This window comes from Taudactylus pleione, unplaced genomic scaffold (genome assembly GCF_031769625.1).
Source record: "Taudactylus pleione unplaced genomic scaffold, aTauple2 ptg000495l, whole genome shotgun sequence".
NCBI lineage: Eukaryota > Metazoa > Chordata > Amphibia > Anura > Myobatrachidae > Taudactylus > Taudactylus pleione.
This window is the reverse complement of record NW_028284897.1, coordinates 1,702,925-1,726,220: the sequence shown is the minus strand read 5'-3', so window position 1 is coordinate 1,726,220 and position 23,296 is coordinate 1,702,925. Positions and strand designations below refer to the sequence as shown.

The window sequence follows — 23,296 nt, the reverse complement described above, 5'->3', positions numbered from 1 at the left end:
GTTACACAGTATGGAGATGTTGGGGGTACAGCCGGGCACGTCTTATTACAGTTACACAGTATGGAGATGTTGGGGTACAGCCGGGCACGTCTTATTATAGTTACACAGTATGGAGATGTTGGGGTACAGCCGGGCACGTCTTATTATAGTTACTCAGTATGGAGTTGTTGGGGTACAGCCGGGCACGTCTTATTATAGTTACACAGTTTGGAGATGTTGGGGTACAGCCGGGCACGTCTTATTATAGTTACACAATATGGTGATGCTGGGGTACAGCCGGGCACATCTTATTACAGTTACACTGTATGAGATGTTGGGGTACAGCCGGGCACGTCTTATTACAGTTACACAGTATGGAGATGTTGGGGTACAGCCGGGCACGTCTTTACAGTTACACAGTATGGAGATGTTGGGGTACAGCCGGGCACGTCTTATTACAGTTACACAGTATGGAGATGTTGGGGTTCAGCCGGGCACATCTTATTATAGTTACACAGTATGAGATGTTGGGGTACAGCCGGGCACGTCTTATAGTTACACAGTATGGAGATGTTGGGGTACAGCCGGGCATGTCTTATTATACTTGCACAGTATGAGATGTTGGGGTACAGCTGGGTACATCTTATAGTTACACAGTATGGAGATGTTGGGGTACAGCCGGGCATGACTTATTATACTTACACAGTATGGAGATGTTGGGGTACAGCCGGTCACGTCTTATAGTTACACAGTATGAGATGTTGGGGTACAGCTGGGTACATCTTATAGTTACATAGTATGGAGATGTTGGGGTACAGCCGGGCACGTCTTATAGTTACACAGTATGGAGATGTTGGGGTACAGCCGGGCACGTCTTATTATAGTTACACAGTATGGAGATGTTGGGGTACAGCCGGGCACGTCTTATTATAGTTACACAGTATGGAGATGTTGGGGTACAGCCGGGCACGTCTTATTATAGTTACACAGTATGGAGATGTTGGGGTACAGCCGGGCACAACTTATAATAGTTTCACAGTATAGTATAGTTATGCAGGGGCACTAATTCCCATATAATTATTCTTTCTTCTTCAGGGTCCATAGGCTCCACAGGGAGACCTTGGGGTATACCTGGATCTGGATCCCGGGCACCATACAGTTGAAAGCTTTTCTCCCAGGATGCACTGAACCATCGACCTCTATACCCCGCGACCGAGCCAGAGGCGCCTCAGTTCTAGTTGTGCCCGGCCATAGTCGGGTCACTGTTTGCGCAGGGGGGCTGATTAGCAGCCACAAAGCTATTTTATTTTTATGAGTTGATAGTTTTTTTTCTTTTCATTCTTCAGAGCGGCAGCAGCGGACTGTCCATAGGCCGTCTACACTGCCGCTCCTTCACCCCGCCGACGCCAGTACAGATCTGTCTGGAGAAGCGTGCGGACCAGTCCCTCTGTATACCTTTCCCCTGGGGTCAGTGTATACAGCAGACACTGAATCTGGGCAGCTGATTGTAGTGCCAAGTTGCAGTAGGTATTTTCTATCTGCATTGTATGTCACTTATGCCAGCGCTGACTTTTTTTTTTCTCAATTCTGTCAGTCTGTATCTATCCCTTTCCTTTTCCTACAGCCCTGACCGGTGTGTGGGGGGAGGTTTTCTTGATTATATATCTCTATATAGCAAATATTTGTGAGTCTGTCACATGTGTGCTGCACGGTGCCGTATTGTTGGACCAGTGTTTTACATCCCTTGTGGGTACTCAGTTTTGCGCTTCCTGATTTCCCGTATATATATATTATAAGGGCACAGTCGGCCTTTTGGGGTTCAGGTAATTGAGAAAGTTACAGTTTTAAAACTATTACCTCAGGAACCCGCCATTATACAGATAGAAAGTTTCAATTTGTTGCGCAGCCTCAGTAGGAGCCTCCAGCAGGTGTACTCACTGTGGCTTCACTCGGGTGCACCAAGATGGCTGTCCTCTGCGGGCGGTAGCGGCGATGAGCTCAGGGGAATTAGACTGGCGTTAGCTCCTGGCGGGACCTGGGGACGGTAGCGTGTATTAGTGGCAGTGGTGCAGGCGTTAGGCCCCGGGGGAGGTAGCAGCACACAGATGCTCGGATCTGAAAGATCTGTGATACCTGCATCTGTGTTTAAATAAACAAACACAGAAACAAAATACGGGATCAGTAAAGGTGCGTACACACTGTGCGATCAGGAACAACAGTACGAGTACGACATTGTAATCATGTAACGATCAGTCGTTCAGTGCAGGCACACTCCATCATTCCTGAACATGGCCAATCTGTGGTTATCGGCAGATTGGCCTGCAATGTCGGAAACGATCAGCGGGCGCGCGCATCGCTGGTCATTTCCTACATTTTAGTGCACGATTACTGAGCGATTGCACAATTACGATGTTGTAATCGTGCAATCGCTCAGTAATATCGCCCAGTGTGTACGCCCCTTAAGATTCGTCTGTGCATCTGTGTTTAATTTAAAAAAAAAACTTGTTTAAAAATAAAAAAATGGCGTGGCCTTCCACCCAAAAACAACAACCAGCTCCGGGCTAGGTTTTGCTAAATACAGGGGACAAAAAACGTGGGGCTCACCCATATCAGGCTTTTCATAACCAGTCCTGGTTGCCAAAATACTGGGGACAAATGACCTAGGGGTCCCCCGTATTCAGCACAACCAGCACTGGGCTCTGAGCCGTCCCTGGTTCTGGAAATACAGGGCAAAAAAGTGTAGGGTCCCCCTGGATTTACCAGAAACAGCACCGGACCGTTTCTAGTGGGGGGGGGGTGATGCCACAGCCAGGGAAGCCCTTTCACCGAGCCCCCCCCCAGTCAAAGCATCAGCCCAGGCCGGGGATCCCTGGAGAGCTGGGGACCCCCCTAATAAAGGGGTCCCCCTCTCCAGGGCATCCCAGGCTGATAGCCCGGGACTATCCACGGCACCCCTGGCCGGTGGGTGCCGGGTTGATTATGTAAAGTGTGGTGCAATTAAAGTTAAAATATTATCTTTCGCTGCAGAACTACAGTTCCCAGCAAGCCTCCCCTGCATGCTGGTACTTGGAGAACCATAGCAAAATCAATATTAAAAGACCACAGAACACACACACCGTAGAAAAGTAAAATTTTATTACAACTAACATGCACACACACGTACTCACTATCTCACATACTCACCTATGTATCCCTGTAGCCAATCTGTCCTCTTCCCCAGTAGATAATCCTATGGAGTACCTGTAATAAAAAATCCATACTCTCCTCCTCCTATACGTGGATCTGTCTTCTTCGTTCCAAAGTAGGCAATCCAGGGTCTTGGCAAATAAAAAACACAACAACACGAACATTAGTAGTGTCCTCTAAGGACACTACACATTCAATTTTTAACATAAATGCATAGGGCCATATTCAGAGGCAGAAAGTCCGTGGTCAGACTTTTCACCATCATCGCCGTTTTTCAATGGGATAAAGTATCGGGCGCGTGCCCACTTATCCCCGTATTCAGTTAGGAATCGGCGAAAACGGGATAAAAAAAGGTAAGTATCAAAAAATCCTGTCACTTTTGGGGAAATCTTCCTGTCAACAACCAAAGATGGTCTGACATGGGGGATCACTATGGGTACCCCCGATTTGGCATGCTGAAGGTAATGGGGGGTTTTAACCAGCTGCGGCAGGTGCATTAATGCGTCTTTGAAGAAGTGGTGAAGAATAGCATTTAGTTTTTTTTTTTTGTAAAAATAACTACTCCCATCAAATTTGGGGTACATGAAAATGGGTGCAAGCATATTTTTAAGTCCCTAAAATGATTTTTAAAAATTATTCAAAAATCCACCTGCCGCAACCACCCGCATTCTAGAAAACACCTGCAGCATACTTGGGGACCCCCCTGAGTCAATTTCGCTAGTTTTTAACCCCTTTTTTTGGGCTGTCCTATGCTTGTTTTTTTTAAAAAATTTTTACACAGATTACTTTAAGGGGAGATTCCAAAGGCTGCAGGGTACTTTTTTTAATTCTACACCCCAATTCTGCAATTTTTTTCGCCACCTATGCAGTGGTGAAAACTTATCCCCGTTTTTTTACAAAGACTTTTCTCACGTGCGAAAAGTCTTTAAAATTGAATATGGGGATAAGTGAAAATGACATCGGCGATGAATTATTGCTGATAACGGACTTTTCGTTCCAAATTGAATGGCCCATAGATGGATCTCACAGATGCGCCCGTGCATTTGTGACTTATTGATTTTATTTTCTCAGGCGCATGCCCAGTACCGGTGAGCACTCTGTCGCCCGCTGCTGCCCCTCCGCACCCATGCTGCTGTTGCTACCCCGCACACATACAGTCCACCCCTGCAGCCGACTCTCGTCTCCTGTGTTCCGGCCCCTCTTCCACCTGCGCTAGTGTATCATTTTGTTGCCCTTCTTCCCTACAGGTGACCCGGTTTGCTCCTAAAAACCCTGATTGTTAATACATTTTAAAAAAGCAATGAAATTCCATAGCCAAAAAACCTTAAGGTTTCACATGTCCCATTAGGGCTTCTTAGACATGATCTCAAATTTCACAAAACCTACTGAATTTCTGCCACTCAAACTCTAAAAAGCAATGAAATTACGATCATTAAGGCTGACGCCTTACTTTACATGTTCCTTGCATAATACAGATATGGAATGCCATGACACAATGTGGTTAACTGCAGATTCAGCACTCTCACAGAATGAGATTGCTGTCACCCACAAAATGGTGGAGCTGCTAATTCACAGAATTGTATCCTCATTGGAATACACCAAACAGCCATCCTTCTCTCTTTGGGTATCCCGCAAATATTGCAGTCTACTCCTGGGCCTCAAACTGTTGTTCCCTTTCGGGGGTTACCACTCTATATGCAATCCCCTCTGGTACCACAACAATGTCATTTCCTTCCAGGGTCTTACGCAAGCTGTGCAACCACCCTGGGTGGATGTTTTCCCTAGTTCAGTTCAGAGTTTGGCAGTTTCGTCTATGGCCTGTCAGACCATGTTGCGGAATGAAAGACCTCAGAAGGCATCTAAAGGCGTCCTGTATTGTCATCCCAGTCTACGCAACTCTCGGACTTGTCATCAGATGATGGGGAAATGGCTGGGGTGTCTGATTCGGATTCCCCTGCATTGTAGGTGGAGCCCAAATCCGCTATTAATGTTCCAGCATTGGTAAGGGTGGTCCGATCCATACTAGATCTAGAGGATGACGTTCCTGCCCCTAAATCCAAATACCCTGAGTTTAAACAGGCTACGGTGACTTCAGCAGTTTTCCCTCTTTATGACCAGCTGGCAAACCACATGGCCTGGCAATCGCCTGGTAAGAGGTATCAACCGCAAAAGTATTTGGCCTCATGTTATCTGTTCTCTGACGGTCATTGCAAGAAGTGGGAATCGCCACCTGCGGTGGATTCTCATGTTACTCACCTGATTAAGGGAACTACTCTGCCTGTGCCTTCCATTTCTTCTCTGAAGGATTCTACAGACAGGAAGGTGGAGCCATGTCTGAAATCTATTTACTCTCTCTCTGGAGCTGTGGCCCTTCCGTCCATGGCTATCTCTTGGGTGGCTAAGGCCATTGAGAACTGGGCAAATGTTCTGGAGGACACCTTCGCCAAGGAGGCCTCTGAGACTCAAAGGTCTCTAGTGGGCCACATGATGGATGCAGCCGACTATATTGGTAAGGCTGCTTTGGATACCAGCTTACTGACCTCCAGAGTCTCGGCCGCAGCCGTTTCTGCTCGCTGCTCTTTGTGGTTACACTCCTGGACGGCGGATGCTGATTCCAAAGAGGGCCTGGAAGCCTTGCCCTTCAATGGGGAGATATTGTTTGGCCCAGACCTGGACAAAATTGTGGACACTCTGGCAAAATCTAACTCAGCTTTTCTGCCATTTGCATCAAAGGCATTTTGCTATTTGCTCCTTCAAAGGCTAGAACCTCTTCCTTTCGGTCCTTTCGTTCTCAAGGAAAGCCCAAAGGACAGTCTTTCCCTAGACAATCAGCGGCCAAGTCGACCTCTAAGCCTTAAGCTACATACACACACAATGATTTTGTTACCAACGATTTTATGAATGATTTTCTGTCAGATTATCTGTCAGATTTTTTAAAGTGTAATGAACATTTTTTTCCCTTAATGAAAATCGTTGAGTTGACAAGTCTGCCTGAACTACAAACGTGAACGCACATGAACGATAATCGTTCATCGTTTGACTCAGAAAGTGAACGATTTTTTCAAACGATATCGTTTAACGATAATCGTTCAAAAAATCATTGTGTGTGTACGCAGCTTTAGAAACAGGCCTGGGGTGCCAGAAGCCCTACTACCTACAGAGGATAAACCCTCAGCCTGATGGAACGGGCCTCCCTCTGGGGGATCCCAGGGTGGGAGGCCGACTTCTTCAGTTTGCCCAGTACTGGTGTCACCCAACCAAGGATGCATGGATAAAAGAAGTGGTCTCTCATTTTCATCAAAGACTTCCCCACCAGTTTTTCTGCAGGAGCCCTCCTATAGACAAGACCAAGGCCTTACAGATTCAGGAAGCCATAAAGTCCTTGCTGAAAGCAGGGGTTATTGTTACAGTTCCACTATCTCAGCGCGGGACTGGTTACTACTGTACTCTGTTTCTGGTTCAAAAGCCGAATGGGCCGGCCTATTCTCAACCTCAAATCTCTGAACAAGTTCCTCCGGGTGCCCAGGTTCAGGATGTAAACTTTACGATCCATCATACTGGCTATGGAACCTGGGGATTACATGGTATCACTGGACATTCAGGATGCATACCTACATGTCCCCATAATGCCTTCCCACCAGCATTATCTGTGGTTTACTATACTGCAACAACACTTCCTGTTTCGGACGCTGCCCTTTGGCCTTTCCACGGCTCCAAGGGTATTTACCAAAATTATGGCGGTCATGGCAGCCCACCTACGGAGTCAGGGTATACAACTCCTGCCGTACCTAGACGACCACCTGTAGTTGGCGTGCTCTCCAGAGGTACTTCAGCAATAGTTGCACCTGATGATCGCTTGTCTACAAGCGCACGGGTGGCTGATCAGTTGGAAAAAGTCCTCATTCCCTCAGAGAATGGTTAATTTGGGAGCCTTTCTGGATCCTCATCAGAGAGGATTTTTCTATCTCCGGAAAAGATCTCTCTGCAACTGTGGGTGCGCAATTGCCTGCTCTGTCGCTGGGTGTCGGTACACTCGGCAATGCAGGTTCTAGGATCCATGATGTCCACATTCCACGTGGTGGAATATACCCAGTTTCATTCAAGGCCCCTGCAGCGACTGATACTATCCAAGTGGAACAGATTACCCCACCAAATCAGGACTCAGACGCTGGTGCGCCTGTCTCTGCCTTGGCTGCTACAGACAAATTCTCTCACCAAGGGTTGCCCCTTTTGGATCCCGGACTGGGTACTTCTCACAATGGACGCCAGTCTCCGGGGATGGGGCACGGTGAATGGCCCGCATTTGTTTCAGGGCCGTTGGACAGTGGACGAAGCTTTCCTTCCAATCAACATATTGGAACTTTGGGCTGTGTACAGGGCCCTCAGGATGACAAGACACATATTTCACGGAAAAGCCGTGCAGGTTCAGTCCGACAATGCCACCACGGTGGCTTATTTCAACCATCAAGGAGGCACTCGAAGTTGGGCAGAAATGACAGAAGTGTCACGCATCCTGACTTGGGCAGAGAGTCACTTCCTGGCCATCTCGGCAGTGTTCATTCCGGGAGTCCTCATTTGGGAAGCGGACTACCTCAGCCATCACAGCGTGCATCCAGGGGAATGATCTCTTCACAAAGAGATGTTTCAACTCTTAGTGGACAAATGGGACCTCCCAGAGGTGGACCTCATGGCCTCCCATCACAATCACAAGTTGCCAGTGTACGGGTCCAAGACAAGAGATGCCGAAGCAAATGGATGCTCTGTCAGTGAAGTGGACCTTCCAGTTTGCGTACCTGTTTCCTCCAGTATCCCTGGTTCCTCGGGTTCTTTGGAATTTCAAGCAAGACGGAGGCATGGTCCTGCTAGTGGCTCCAGCTTTGCCCAGACGTAATTGGTAATCAGATCTTCGGAGTCTCTCCATCGACACTCCGTTCCTGCTGCCTCAACATCAGGACCTGTTGTCTCGTGGTCTTTGTCTTTACCCAGACCTGGATTATCTGTCTTTGGCGGTGTGGCTCTTGAGACATCCATCTTAAGCTCCGAGGGATTCTTTAGCTTGGTCATCGGCATGATGCTTCGAGCACTTAAGCCAGGATCTACCAGAGTGTGGCATACATATTCTTAGTGGTGTCGCACAAGGCATTCGACCCTCAAGTGTTTCGTATTTCCAGAATATTAGCATTCCTTTAATCTGGTTTGGACCTCCTCACTGGCCTCGTTGAAAGTGCATGTCTCTGCACTATCTGTGTGGTTCCGCTCCTGGATATCCACACCTTTTTCCAGGGTGTTCTCCAGATTCAACCTCCCTTTGTCCCTCCGGTGGCTCCTAGGGATTTGGTTGTAGTTCTTCAGGCCCTCCATTTGAACCACTAGATTCGGTGGAAATTGAGTGGTTAACAGCTAATACTCTTTTTCTTCTGGCAAATGCATCTGCCAGGAGGGTGTCGGAATTGTGGGTTCTCTCCTATTGTTCTCCCTTTCTGATATTTCACAAGGATAAGGCTGTGCTTCGCACTCGCCCTGAGTTTCTTCCTAAAGTGGTTTCTAATTTCCACATTAATCAGGAAATTATAGGACCGGCCATTCTGTCACCTGACCTCTCAGCGGGCGAGACCTCCTTGGCTGTGGTCCGTGCTCTCAAAATTTATGTGGACCGGACTAGTTCCCTTTGGAAATTGGAATCATTATTTATGCTCTTTGGATTTCACAAAAAGGGATGGCCAGCCGACAAACAAACATTGGCTAGATGGCTTCGTATAACTGTCTCCAGAGGCTTACACACAGGCAGGCCTGCCTGTTCCGGCTTCTGTTAAAGCTCATTCTACTCGGTCTGTGAGCCCCCCTCGTGGGCAGTCTCCCTGTGGAGCTTATGGATTCTGAAGAAGAAAATGAGTTATGGTAAGAACATACCTTGGTTAACTCTTTCTTCGAAGTCCATAGGGTCCACAGGGCACCCGCCACGACACACCTGGCTTCATGTGGGTTCTTATGTTGGTCACCTGTTTTCCATCTCCTCTGTGAGTGTGATTTTTGAGTGTTCCAGTCTTCTCTCTTTTTTCCTCCTCTGGCCTTTGGCTACTTACCAACTGAGGTGCCTCGGGGGCGGGGTATAGAGGAGGATGGTCCAGTGCATCCTGGGAGCAAAGCTTTTAACTGTGTGGTGCACGGGATTCAGATCCAGCTATACCCCAAGATCTCCCTCTAGACCCTATGGACTTCGAAACCAAGCATTAATCAAGGTAAGTTCTTACCATAACACTCATTGTTCCCAACAGATGGACACAGCAACAGGAATAACTCGGGGAGACGTCTCATATCTCCAGATGGTGACGTAGATGATAACTTCTCAAAGGACTCTCCAGGAGAAAACCCCATTATCCCCAGTATGCATCCAGCATCTCACAGTACAGATATATCATCTGATCTCTCTAACCATGAAGAATGTTCCCCTGATAATCCCAGTAGTGTTACACACAGCTCAGATCACACAGGTGATAATCCATTGTCATGTTCTGAATGTGGGAATGGTTTTACCAATCAGATCAGTCTTTCTATACATCAGAAGAGAGTTCACGTAGCTGAGAGGCCTTTTCTGTGTTCTGAGTGTGGGAAATGTTTTCCGCTGAAAGGAACTCTTACTATTCATACAAAGAGTCACACAGGTGAGAGACCATATTCATGTTCTGAGTGTGGGAAATGTTTTACACTGAAAGGAGCTCTTACTAGACATACAAAGATTCACACAGGTGAGAGACCATTTACATGTTCTGAATGTGGGAAATATTTTTTGCATCAGGGAACACTTGATGTACATCAGATACGTCACACAGGTGAGAAACCATTTCCATGCACTGAGTGTGGGAAATGTTTTACAAAGAAATCAAACCTTGTTATACATCAGAGATGTCACACAGGTGAGACGCCATTTTCATGTTCTGAGTGTAGGAAATGTTTTACAGGGAAATCAAATCTTGTTAGACATCAGAGAATTCACACAGGTGAGAAACCATTTCCATGCTCTGAGTGTGGGACATGTTTTACACAGAAATCAGATCTTGTTAGACATCAGAGAATTCACACAGGTGAGAAACCATTTCCATGCTCTGAGTGTGGGAAATGTTTTACAGAGAAATCAGATCTTGTTATACATCAGAGAATTCACACAGGTGAGAAACCATTTTCATGTTCTGAGTGTGGGAAATGTTTTACACAGAAATCATATCTTGTTAGACATCAGAGAAGTCACACAGGTGAGAAACCATTTCCATGCTCAGAGTGTGGGAAATGTTTTACAGAGAAATCATATCTTGTTAGACATCAGAGAAGTCACACAGGTGAGAAACCATTTCCATGCTCAGAGTGTGGGAAATGTTTTACAAATAAATCTGCTCTTTTTAGTCATCAGAAACGTCACACAGGAGAAAAACGATGTGTATGAGCATCTAGAAATATATAGAAATTGCAGCGGTATTTGCAGTACTGTAATATTGGGAATTATCAGAACAAGCATAAATACAATGTTAGCCTAGATTGCTGTCCCTGCTTAGTGAAGGTTAAATTACATTTGCATTATCACACTATGGGCCTGATTCAGCAGTGGAAGCAAATGCAGCTGCAGTCTCTTACAGATTGCAGGTGCTAATGGCGGGGCACAGCCTCCATAACCACGCCCACTGCTGTCTTCTTACCGTACAATGTCGCCCTCCTGTGTAATCATCGGTACCATCGCCGCACATCAAGCAGTCACACAGCATTTACATCAGGTCTGACCAGCCGCAAACACTGCAGCTCTCCTGACACGCAGAGAGGTCTCATGCTGCAGCTGCCATCGCTATGGCTAATTTATACACACCCATGACATGGCAATCACACGGACAGACACGCCTATGACATGGCGATCACACGGACACACGCCCATGATATGGAGATCACACGGACACATCTGCAGGACATGGCGATCACACGGACAGCCACGCCCATGACATGGCAATCACACGGACAGACACTCCTGCAGTTTTCTGTCCACCCCCCTGTTACTTCCCCCCCAAATGCTGTCACCCTGCCACTCACTATGCGATGTATTCCTCTGTGCTTCCGTAATCACAATGTGATCGCTGTACGTGCGCAGTGTAACTTAGATGCTGGTGTGATGGCAAACATTCGCTCTATCTGTGTAACTATCATCATTGTGTCCGCTGGTGAATCAGCCCCTATACACTAATATATTACATTTTATTATATATCCACACGGATGTCACCAACATAGGGCTCCCACACATTCCTCATGTAATGGCTGTCAGTTTCCTTATTCTATCAGATCAGAGTTTCCCAAACTCCACTATTACAGGCCAAGTATTAAGGATATCCATGCTTGAGCACAGGTCACTTAATGCCTTAGTCAGTTTGAATTAACAATGTGTATTAAAACATGGATATCCTTAAAACTTGGATTGTAATGGCAGAGTTTGGGAAGCTCTGTATTAGAATATTATTGTGCTATTGGCCTATTTGTACAGTAACAAGACCACATGATGTAATATAGGGACATAACTAATCTGTCATCATGACAATGTGCTGGGGATGTAATATGGGAAGTGGGAAACTATGACATCATGTGATGACTGGGCTGTAAGTGATGGGGTGAGATGGGCGATATAATGACATCTGTAACCGCTGATTTTATCTCACTGGATCCAGTATTCTCTGGTTGGGTTTCCTGGTAAATGGATCTCTAATCTCCTTACAGCAGTCTGATGTCTGGTTCCTTCTAATTAGATTCTCTGTAACCTACTATTTACATTATTCCAAAAGATAAGGACATTACAATGATTATCACTTATGTAATTTGTACATTATTATATAATGTAATTAGTGTTGGGACACAGGAAGCTGCTGGTCCTGGTATAAACCACTAACAGTAATGTACAATAAGTGCATCAGGCTCCCGATATCCCCAGCAGAATACATATGTGAGCAGGGTACGAAGTAATTGGGGAATAATACAGGGACATTACAGGATAAGTAGGATCAGTACAGGTTGTCCCCAGTATGTCCTGTCTCACCTCCCACAGTGGTGACACCACCAGTAATGTGCAGGGTCAGGAGATGGAGATTATTTGGTAGTGAGGTAGTGAGCATAGAAAGGACAATACAAGCTTTGTTATTAACCTACAAAAATAGTTCAAAGAGTTTGGTAACAAGTAAGAAAATCAAACACCGCACGGACCTGTCTGACGTCCATGTGGGGTAACACAGCTGCGTGTCGCGCTTGTTAGTATTTTCCACACTTTTTGACCTGCAACTTTTTGTACATTGTTAGTAAAGCTGGAATAGTGACCAGTTGTCCTTTTGGTGGTGCACATATTCTGTGATGGCCTAGGTGTAAGATCTTTGTTTTGTTTTTTAGATTTATCCTAACTTTGCTTTTAGTATCTTTATACTGTGACTGTCTTAGTATCCATTTCTCATACCCAAACAAGAAAGGTTTTGTCTTACACGTGTGCCCCTCTCTCCTGTCTCCTGTCACTGTGACACCGCTCTGGTGTTGGGGATTTGCTCTCTGATGGGCACCTGCATGGATACACTGGCCTGTCCTGTTATTACCTCCTATCATGGTATATATCAGTATATTGTTAGTACATATGTATTAGATAATATGTCATCTCTATTGTATGTGTGTCATGGAGGGAATGACAGCACTGTGCGAGTATCATATCCTGCAGCTTATAATACATGAGTAATACAGAAATGACGTATTGTACACAAGCCATGAATAATAACAGGAATTGCTCTATATGAGTAACTGGACTTTACAGGACTATTATGTGCAGGATGTTACTCTCATCTTTAATGTAAGGACTATATTATACCAAAGAGAGAAAGCCAGAACAGCTATTCCTCATGGATGGCTCCTAATACGTACAGACCCCACCTGATGGAAAATGCCAGGATGCTGCACATCTCTGAGCGTTGGATGTATGATCTGTTATCTATATACAGGTGCACAGCACAGAGTCACTGCACCAGTATGCCGGGAGCCTCACATCATTACTCTGTTCTGTTACCTAGCTGTATCCATGTCAGTCTTGTTTGATCATAGTTGTAATGGAGTTATATGAGCTGAATTACTTTGTGCTGCTGTTACCATTCTCTTTGTAGTTAAAGATTTCCAGCTCCACCCACCTTATCTGCTGCTTGTGTGTCTGCCCCCAGGTTTGCAGGATACAGCAGCTGCTCATTTTATAATCTGCTTTTCTTGCACTATTCTAGCAGCAAAACATTCACACAATATTATAGTAATCTGTAGTATTAAATATTCAATAAATAACATTCCAAGTGTTACTACAGAAGGAAACTATATTCTTGTAACCTTGCAATAAAATGACTCTGATGTAGAAAATTCTGCCTCACTGCTATGTTTAGTGATAACTTGTGTATAAAGGAAAAGGCGAGGTGTGGGGGGAATGAGGGATATACCTGTAACCATTTTTTTATTGGGATGTAGTCGGCAGCTCTGCGGTAAAATACTGGCGATCAGAATCCCAGCACCAGAATCACCGCTGACATCCTGATGGTAAGTATTAGGTTAGGTACAAGGAGGGGGCTGAGGGGGGATTAGGGTACTTACCTCCAGGCATCAGGATTCTGACTGTATGCTGCTGTTGGTATTCTGACGGCCAACATCCCATCCCCAACTTATTATATTAATACCAGGGTTCCCATGTAGTGTATAGTAATACCAGGGTTCCCGTGTATAGTATAGTAATATTGGGGTTCCCGTGTAGTGTATAGTAACCGGGGTTCCCATGTAGTGTATAGTATAGTAATACCAGGGTTCCCGTGTAGTGTATAGTATAGTAATATCGGGGTTCCTGTGTGGCGTATAGTTTAGTAATACCTGGGTTCCCATGTAGTGTATAGTATAGTAATACCGGGGTTCCCGTGTAGTGTATAGTAATACCGGGGTTCCCGTGTAGTGTATAGTATAGTAATACCGGGGTTCCCGTGTAGAGTATAGTAATACCGGGGTTCTCGTGTAGTGTATAGTATAGTAATATCTGGGTTCCTGTGTGGCGTATAGTTTAGTAATACCGGGGTTCCCATGTAGTGTATAGTATAGTAATACCAGGGTTCCCGTGTAGTGTATAGTATAGTAATATCGGGGTTCCTGTGTGGCTTATAGTTTAGTAATACCGGGGTTCCCATGTAGTGTATAGTATAGTAATACCGGGGTTCCCGTGTAGTGTATAGTAATACCGGGGTTCCCGTGTAGTGTATAGTAATACCGGGGTTCCCGTGTAGAGTATAGTAATACCGGGGTTCTCGTGTAGTGTATAGTATAGTAATACCGGGGTTCCCGTGTAGTGTATAGTATAGTAATACCGGGGTTCCCGTGTGGCGTATAGTTTAGTAATACCGGGGTTCCCATGTAGTGTATAGTATAGTAATACCGGGGTCCTCGTGTAGTGTATAGTAATACCGGGGTTCCCGTGTAGTGTATAGTAATACCGGGGTTCCCGTGTAGAGTATAGTATAGTAATACCGGGGTTCTCGTGTAGTGTATAGTATAATAATCCCGGGGTTCCCGTGTAATGTATACTATAGTAATACCGGGGTTTAGGTGTAGAGTATATTATAGTAATACCAGGGTTCCCGTGTAGTGTATAGTATAGTAATATCGGGGTTCCTGTGTGGCGTATAGTTTAGTAATACCGGGGTTCCCATGTAGTGTATAGTATAGTAATACCGGGGTTCCCATGTAGTGTATAGTATAGTAATACCGGGGTTCCCGTGTGGCGTATAGTTTAGTAATACCGGGGTTCCCATGTAGTGTATAGTATAGTAATACCGGGGTCCCCGTGTAGTGTATAGTAATACCGGGGTTCCCGTGTAGTGTATAGTAATACCGGGGTTCCCGTGTAGAGTATAGTATAGTAATACCGGGGTTCTCGTGTAGTGTATAGTATAATAATCCCGGGGTTTCCGTGTAATGTATACTATAGTAATACCGGGGTTTAGGTGTAGAGTATATTATAGTAATACCAGGGTTCCCGTGTAGTGTATAGTATAGTAATATCGGGGTTCCTGTGTGGCGTATAGTTTAGTAATACCGGGGTTCCCATGTAGTGTATAGTATAGTAATACCGGGGTTCCCGTGTAGTGTATAGTATAGTAATACCGGGGTTCCCGTGTAGAGTATAGTTTAGTAATACCGGGGTTCTCATGTAGTGTATAGTATAGTAATACCGGGGTCCCCGTGTAGTGTATAGTAATACCGGGGTTCCTGTGTAGTGTATAGTAATACCGGGGTTCCCGTGTAGAGTATAGTATAGTAATACCAGGGTTCTCGTGTAGTGTATAGTATAATAATCCCGGGGTTCCCGTGTAATGTATACTATAGTAATACCGGGGTTTAGGTGTAGAGTATATTATAGTAATACCGGGGTTCCCGTGTAGAGTATAGTAATACCGGGGTTCTCGTGTAGTGTATAGTATAGTAATACCGGGGTTCCCGTGTGGCGTATAGTTTAGTAATACCGGGGTTCCCATGTAGTGTATAGTATAGTAATACCGGGGTTCCCGTGTAGAGTATAGTATAGTAATACCGGGGTTCTCGTGTAGTGTATAGTATAATAATCCCGGGGTTCCCGTGTAATGTATACTATAGTAATACCGGGGTTTAGGTGTAGAGTATATTATAGTAATACTGGGGTTCCCATGTAGCGTATAGTATAGTAATACCGGGGTTCAGGTGTAGTGTATAGTAACGTCCCTAAAATTAAGGGGTTCACGTCCGAGAAGCAAGGCACCCCAAAAATTCCAGCCAAGGACCACCCCCAGGGCATCACATGAAAAGGGGAAAAAAGATGATAGTGAAGTGTTAAAGGATAGGTGTGTAAAGATAAATCAATAAGTGTTAATGAGATGTAAAAGAATTAAAATGACATAAATAATACACAAACGCATAGAAAAGTGAAAAAATATTCTATGTGAATTAAGTGGTGATGCCATGAGCAAGGTCCAGCCAGAACAATCCCGGGGGCCCCACTCCCAAACGCTCACCCCCAAACTGCAAGCAAAAAATATGGTAGTTGCTCAATCAGCTTAATATACTACAGGTGCTTGTAAAGGGCGGGCTTTACACTGAACACAGAAAAAAGAAAATTGCCCTCCAGCACACTGCAGATAATTCAAAAATACTTGAATCCTACATGATAATAGAAATTCAGAGGTATTGGTTTACATACATTTGCAAATATATGAATAAGCGCTGGGCCGTCGTCAAGGCTCCTCTATACCAGCGTCCCTAAAATTAAGGGGTTCACGTCCGAGAAGCAAGGCACCCCAAAAAATTATATTATTCATATGTTTGCAAATGTATGTAAACCAATACCTCTGAATTTCTATTATCATGTAGGATTCAAGTATTTTTTAATTATCTGCAGTGTGCTGGAGGGCAATTTTCTTTTTTCTGTGTTCAGTGTAAACCCCGCCCTTTACAAGCTGATTGAGCAACTACCATATTTTTTGCTTGCAGTTTGGAGGCACGAAAGGAGTCAGCATTAGGAGGAGGTGCTGATCCTTATAGTGCCATGTGGAGGTTTTTTGGGGTACCTCCAAGGTAAGTTAGCTCTCAGCTCATACATGTACTGTTATCATGCAGTACATCAATTTGTTATTATATGACCCAGAGTGGGTGCTACTATTATGTAGCAATAATTATTTGGGGGTGAGCGTTTGGGAGTGGGGCCCCCGGGATTGTTCTGGCTGGACCTTGCTCATGGCATCACCACTTAATTCACATAGAATATTTTTTCACTTTTCTATGCGTTTGTGTATTATTTATGTCATTTTAATTCTTTTACGTCTCATTAACACTTATTGATTTATCTTTACACACCTATCCTTTAACACTTCACTATCACCTTTTTTCCCCTTTTCGTGTGATGCCCTGGGGGTGGTCCTTGGCTGGAATTTTTTGGGGTGCCTTGCTTCTCGGACGTGAACCCCTTAATTTTAGGGACGCTGGTATAGAGGAGCCTTGACGACGGCCCAGCGCTTATTCATATATTTGCAAATGTATGTAAACCAATACCTCTGAATTTCTATTATCATGTAGGATTCAAGTATTTTTGAATTATCTGCAGTGTGCTGGAGGGCAATTTTCTTTTTTCTGTGTGTAGTGTATAGTAATACTGGGGTTCCCCTGTAGTGTATAGAATAGTAATACTGGGGTTCCCGTGTAGTGTACAATATAGTAATTCTAGGGTTCCCGTGTAGTGTATATTATAGTAATACCGGGGTTCCCGTGTAGTGTATAGTATAGTAATACCGGGGTTCCCGTGTAGTGTATAGTATAGTAATACCGGGGTTCCCGTGTAGTGTATAGTATAGCAATACCAGGGTTCCCGTGTAGTGTATAGTATATGGTATTGATCAGCAATGAAGAATTGTATTACATGGGAGAATTCACCACACGTGATCCATAACAGCCCATATGTGGGATCATGTAATGGGTACAAGGACCTGTGTATGAGCCTATCTGATGGGTCACAGCGTCTCCCTATGTCAGTAAAGTGTCTGCTCTATGTTAGTCATACAGATATAATAGGACAGTTCCCCCTTATACATGGACTAATGTACCTGCCCCTCTGCACATCCCCAGCTTTGGTCTGAGGACTGGAGGAGGATGCTGGGAATTGTCACTGGAACCATCTCTGGTAAATCATCTCCACATTTTCTCTGATGACAACTTAGATAATATTACTGATGTCTGTATTACAGTAAAAAATGGACATAAAGAAACCATTGATAGAGCCGATGTATTTAGCTTTGGTCAAAAAATTTTAACGTTAAACATTGGTTATGAAATATCAGTGTGTTCTGATGTCTCTACACAAGACTTCTCGTGGTTACAGCAGGACTGGCTGAGCTGACCCACCACCTCCTAATAATGGTAGGCTGGCTTTTACTATGCTTCATTCTCAGCAGTGATCACACTCTGCTCTGCCTCCTGTGACATCCATGTGACTGCCCTGATGGACTCTGAGCTTAGCCAATCAGTAGTGATCACACACTGCTCTGCCTCCTGTGACACCCATGTGACTGTCCTGATGGACTCTGAGATTAGCCAATCAGCAGTGCACTTTGTCATTGCCAGGCAGAGCTGCTCTGTTGTGACATAATGAGTGTTACCATCACGTCAGACAACTGGCCGCTGCCCAAGCTGCATGTCTGGTTGAAGATTCTCTGAAGTTAGTGGGGGAAGGTCGGCCGCGGGAGTCAGTCACAGTGAGCTAACATTGGAACTGAATTGTCAATGATAAGGAAACATTGGAACCTCAGCCTTTTTGGGTAAGCCACTTAACATTGGAACCAAGCCATCGATGGTGTGATCTGGCAACATTTATAATGCTGCAATGAGAATGTCAATATGAACCATGTTGAATGTCACCATATTCTCCCTGGTGGCCCAGCAGCTACTTACCTGCTCCTGATGACTGCAGCAGCTTCCGTGTCCCAGCTGTCATGTAACTTCAGACCTGTGATCCTTCAACATTCCAGTAAGTATCCTGCTAATCCTCCATAAGGTGCCTAACCCTATCCCCCACAGCCTAACTCTAACTATCCCCCACAGCTAAACCCTAACCCCCACAGCCTAACACTACCCCCTGACAGCTTAACCCTACCCCGACAGCCCAACTTTATCCCCTACAGTTTAACCATAACTCCCAGACTTACACTGACCCCCACAGATTAACCCTAACCCTGCACAGTCTAAACCTTATGCCTTAACCCTAACCACCCCACAGCCTAACCATAACCCCCCAAAGCCTAAGCCTTCCACCCGCAGCCTAACCATAACCCCCCACAGATTTACCCTAACCCCCCCACAGCCTAAGCCTTCCACCCACAGCCTAACTATCCCCCACAGCTTAACTGTAACCCCCCCAAAGTCTAAGTATCTCACCCACAACCTAACCTCAGTTATTAGTTTCCTGTATAGACAATGAAATAAATTCTAGGCATTGTCCTCAGTAGCATATGAATAACAATAATATTGCCCTATACTTTTATTCTACGCAATCCCAATACCAAATTCTTACCCCAATAGTAGTACAAATTTTATTCATAGCAAATTTTTTATAAAAATTAAAGCCATATCTTCAATGTCTAAATATACTAATATACTGCTGTTACACTGACAAATATTCATTACCCATTATCATTAAGGATAAAATGATCACAGAAAGTATGTGTGTGTATGTATGTGCTGTAATAGGATTGGGGTAGGAGGTCCCTCTCCTAGGGTAGATGTGCACCTCAAAACACACCTGCCAGGAAACAACACAGCAGTCCAGGATTTTCGTGCAAGCTAGCCACAGCTAGTTTTTATTGTGCAGTATAAAAATGTAAAACAAAAATAAATCTTAGTCTGTCTGGGCACTAACTAGATAATAAATTCCCTCTCTCAAAGTGATAGGGCCTACTGCCTTAACCACCAACATAGGCATATGCACAGTATTACAAGTGGTACATCATAGTGTGTCTGCTGCCTGTCTCCCAGGTATGAGACACTGAGCCAAACCCTGACACAGCCTTTATCAGCCTCTCACAGCTGCAGTCACTAATTAGCCTGCTCTCAGGCTGAAGGCCCCAACACATAAACCAGCCTCGTGAATGGAGCCCTCCCTTCACTCTCACATCCACACCCCCAGGACCCATTATCCGGCTTTTACTTAAAGCCCAAACTCTAATCAAGCAGACACATACATTTCCTGGGGGTTTAAAATACATAGGTCAAAAACCTTAGATACATATATGTGATTTAGCACTTTACCAGTGCTTCTGTCACATATCCCCCCCCCCTTTATTTTGACCTGTGGGACGGAACAACTGCAGCCACCATATAAAACACATGAGACAAAGCATCTGCATTGGCCAGCTGGCTTCCTGGCCTGTGCTCTACTGAAAATGTAACATTTTGCAGTACCAAGAACCACCTAGTTATTCTCCCATTGCTCTCTTTATTCTCTGACCATTTTAAAGGGGCATGACCAGTAATCAACCTGAATTTCGTCAGATATAGGTATCGTCAGAACTGGTTGGGTGCACAATGCTACTTTTAACTCTTGAAAAGCCTTTTCTGCTTCAGGACTCCATTTAACCATAACTGTTTCTTTGCCTTTGGTAAGGTCTGTCAGTGGGACTGCAATGGTGGCAAAATTGGGTATAAACTCCTACCCCGTGATTCCTAAGAATGTTCACACCTGCTTCTTATTTAGGGGTTGTGGCCAATATTGTAGTGCCTTGATTTTATTAAGTTGGGGCTTCATCAAACCCCTGTCAATGGTGTATGCAATACACTTTACTTCTTCCATCCCTAGACAACACTTTTTGGCTGTCAATCCAGCTTTATAGATGTAGACCAACACTGCTTGTACTCTGGGTAAGTGAGACTGCTAAATTAGCAGCATACTGTCTATGGGGCCTTAGAATTTTATCCATCATCCTTTGAAAGGTAGCAGGTGCCCCATGTAAGCCAAATGGCAACATCTTGTATTGGAACAACCCTTCTGGTGCAGAAATCCACCCTAGGCATTGGATAGGCATCGAACTTAATCTTAATCCCTGAGTTAGTGATTATGTCATATAGATTCATGAACAACAACCCTACTCTCTATATGACAAGTTAGATCCAATGAAGGATTGACCTGTCCCCCAATAATACAATCCTACTTGTTTAAATTTATACTCCAAATATCCTAGGGGGAATACCCCACGTGTAAGACTAAGACACATTAGTTAATCAGTTAACTTAGCATGCAACATGCAGAAGATGTCATGCGATATGTATGTGTAATATATATATATATATATGTGTATATATGTGAGCCACCAATAAATCTCAATTGAATATGCATATAGAATATTATATATCGGAATAGAATATTCCACACTTCATTTTATTCAGTATATTTATTCGACTCTAGCTATGCAGATGATGGAGATAAAGAAATTTACTTGTTATGTAACCACATTTATAAAAGGTGGTTAGTTGTGAGGTAATAGAGATTTCCCAAACACAAAAAATAAACATTAACAAAAGGCAGACTGTATTCGAGTCTGTGGCATTGTAAATATCACTTCAAAAATGGCCGCCTCAAGGGTAGAGACCGAAGCCTAACCACTAGGCAGGTCTAAATACCATACAAAGCACTGTTAATGAGAAATATAGGGGAGGTATTAGAGATAGACCAGCGCTACACATTGTGACCACATACACCTATCGGAGCATGTGCAGTAGGAATACATGGACATGTGATGAGTCACGTGAGCGGCAATACTGACGGAACCCGGAAGTAAGGCTGATACACACACAGAAGGGATTCCCAGGTTAATTACAGTGGGTATAAAGCAGGGTAAGTCACACCACCACCCCATTTGCCCTTGAAAAAGTCCCAAAACGGGGACGATATGCGTTGGGACCACCAGGACATTTGTTGCATTGACTTTAAATATCTGGACTTTTTTGTTAATAGCAGCAACACACAGCTGTTTTTTTAGTACAAGCGTACAATAAAAGGTTTTATTCAGATTAACATCAGCTCCATAGTCACATCATTTAGCCCCATATGCATGAAGTTACAAGTCAGCAAGCTGGGGGACCAGCAGAAGCCACTATTTGGTGAGTACTTTCCAATCTACTAACAATCTGCATATATAGTGTCCAAGTACCCTGATACTGCACTCATTTCACTTTGAGGTATCCATGATGTTATACAGAGAGGAGGGAAGAAACACTCAGAGACTTCCTGCATACAAGGAGAGTTGGATCACAGTTGTCTATGCGTTTATTTCACCACCTATTGAACACACTGCCCAAAGTTATTATCCACCTGGTGTAAGAACAGAGTTGTTGCATATTTCACCATCAGAACACACTGCCCAAAGTTATTGTCCACCTGGTGTAAGAACAGAGTTGTTGCATATATCGCCATCAGAACACACGGCCCAAAGTTATTGTCCACCTGGTGTAAGAACAGAGTTGTTGCATATATCACCATCAGAACACACTGCCCAAAGTTATTGTCCACCTGGTGTAAGAACAGAGTTGTTGCATATATCACCATCAGAACACACTGCCCAAAGTTATTGTCCACCTGGTGTAAGAACACAGAGTTGTTGCATATTTCGCCATCAGAACACACTGCCCAAAGTTATTGTCCACCTGGTGTAAGAACAGAGTTGTTGCATATTTCGCCATCAGAACACACGGCCCAAAGTTATTGTCCACCTGGTGTAAGAACAGAGTTGTTGCATATTTCGCCATCAGAACACACTGCCCAAAGATATTGTCCACCTGGTGTAAGAACAGAGTTGTTGCATATTTCGCCATCAGAACACACTGCCCAAAGTTATTGTCCACCTGGTGTAAGAACAGAGTTGTTGCATATATCACTATCAGAACACACTGCCCAAAGATATTGTCCACCTGGTGTAAGAACAGAGTTGTTGCATATTTCGCCATCAGAACACACTGCCCAAAGTTATTGTCCACCTGGTGTAAGAACAGAGTTGTTGCATATATCACCATCAGAACACACTGCCCAAAGTTATTGTCCACCTGGTGTAAGAACACAGAGTTGTTGCATATATCACTATCAGAACACACTGCCCAAAGATATTGTCCACCTGGTGTAAGAACAGAGTTGTTGCATATTTCGCCATCAGAACACACTGCCCAAAGATATTGTCCACCTGGTGTAAGAACAGAGTTGTTGCATATATCACCATCAGAACACACTGCCCAAAGTTATTGTCCACCTGGTGTAAGAACACAGAGTTGTTGCATATATCACTATCAGAACACACTGCCCAAAGATATTGTCCACCTGGTGTAAGAACACAGAGTTGTTGCATATATCGCCATCAGAACACACTGCCCAAAGTTATTGTCCACCTGGTGTAAGAACAGAGTTGTTGCATATTTCGCCATCAGAACACACTGCCCAAAGTTATTGTCCACCTGGTGTAAGAACACAGAGTTGTTGCATATTTCACCATCAGAACACACTGCCCAAAGTTATTGTCCACCTGGTGTAAGAACAGAGTTGTTGCATATATCACC

General features: G+C 44.4%; 1 protein-coding gene across 1 annotated transcript in view; it reads left to right on the top strand.

The window, feature by feature from the left end:
• The window catches only part of LOC148502509 (uncharacterized), a 97,756-nt gene that overhangs the window by 20,931 nt on the left and 53,529 nt on the right, over positions 1-23,296 (top strand). The window contains exons 7-9 of the mRNA XM_088449770.1: positions 6,999-7,023; positions 9,451-9,656; positions 9,996-10,544. Of these exons, the coding sequence (XP_088305896.1) occupies positions 6,999-7,023; positions 9,451-9,656; positions 9,996-10,544 (780 nt within the window). The remainder of the gene's footprint in view (positions 1-6,998; positions 7,024-9,450; positions 9,657-9,995; positions 10,545-23,296) is intronic.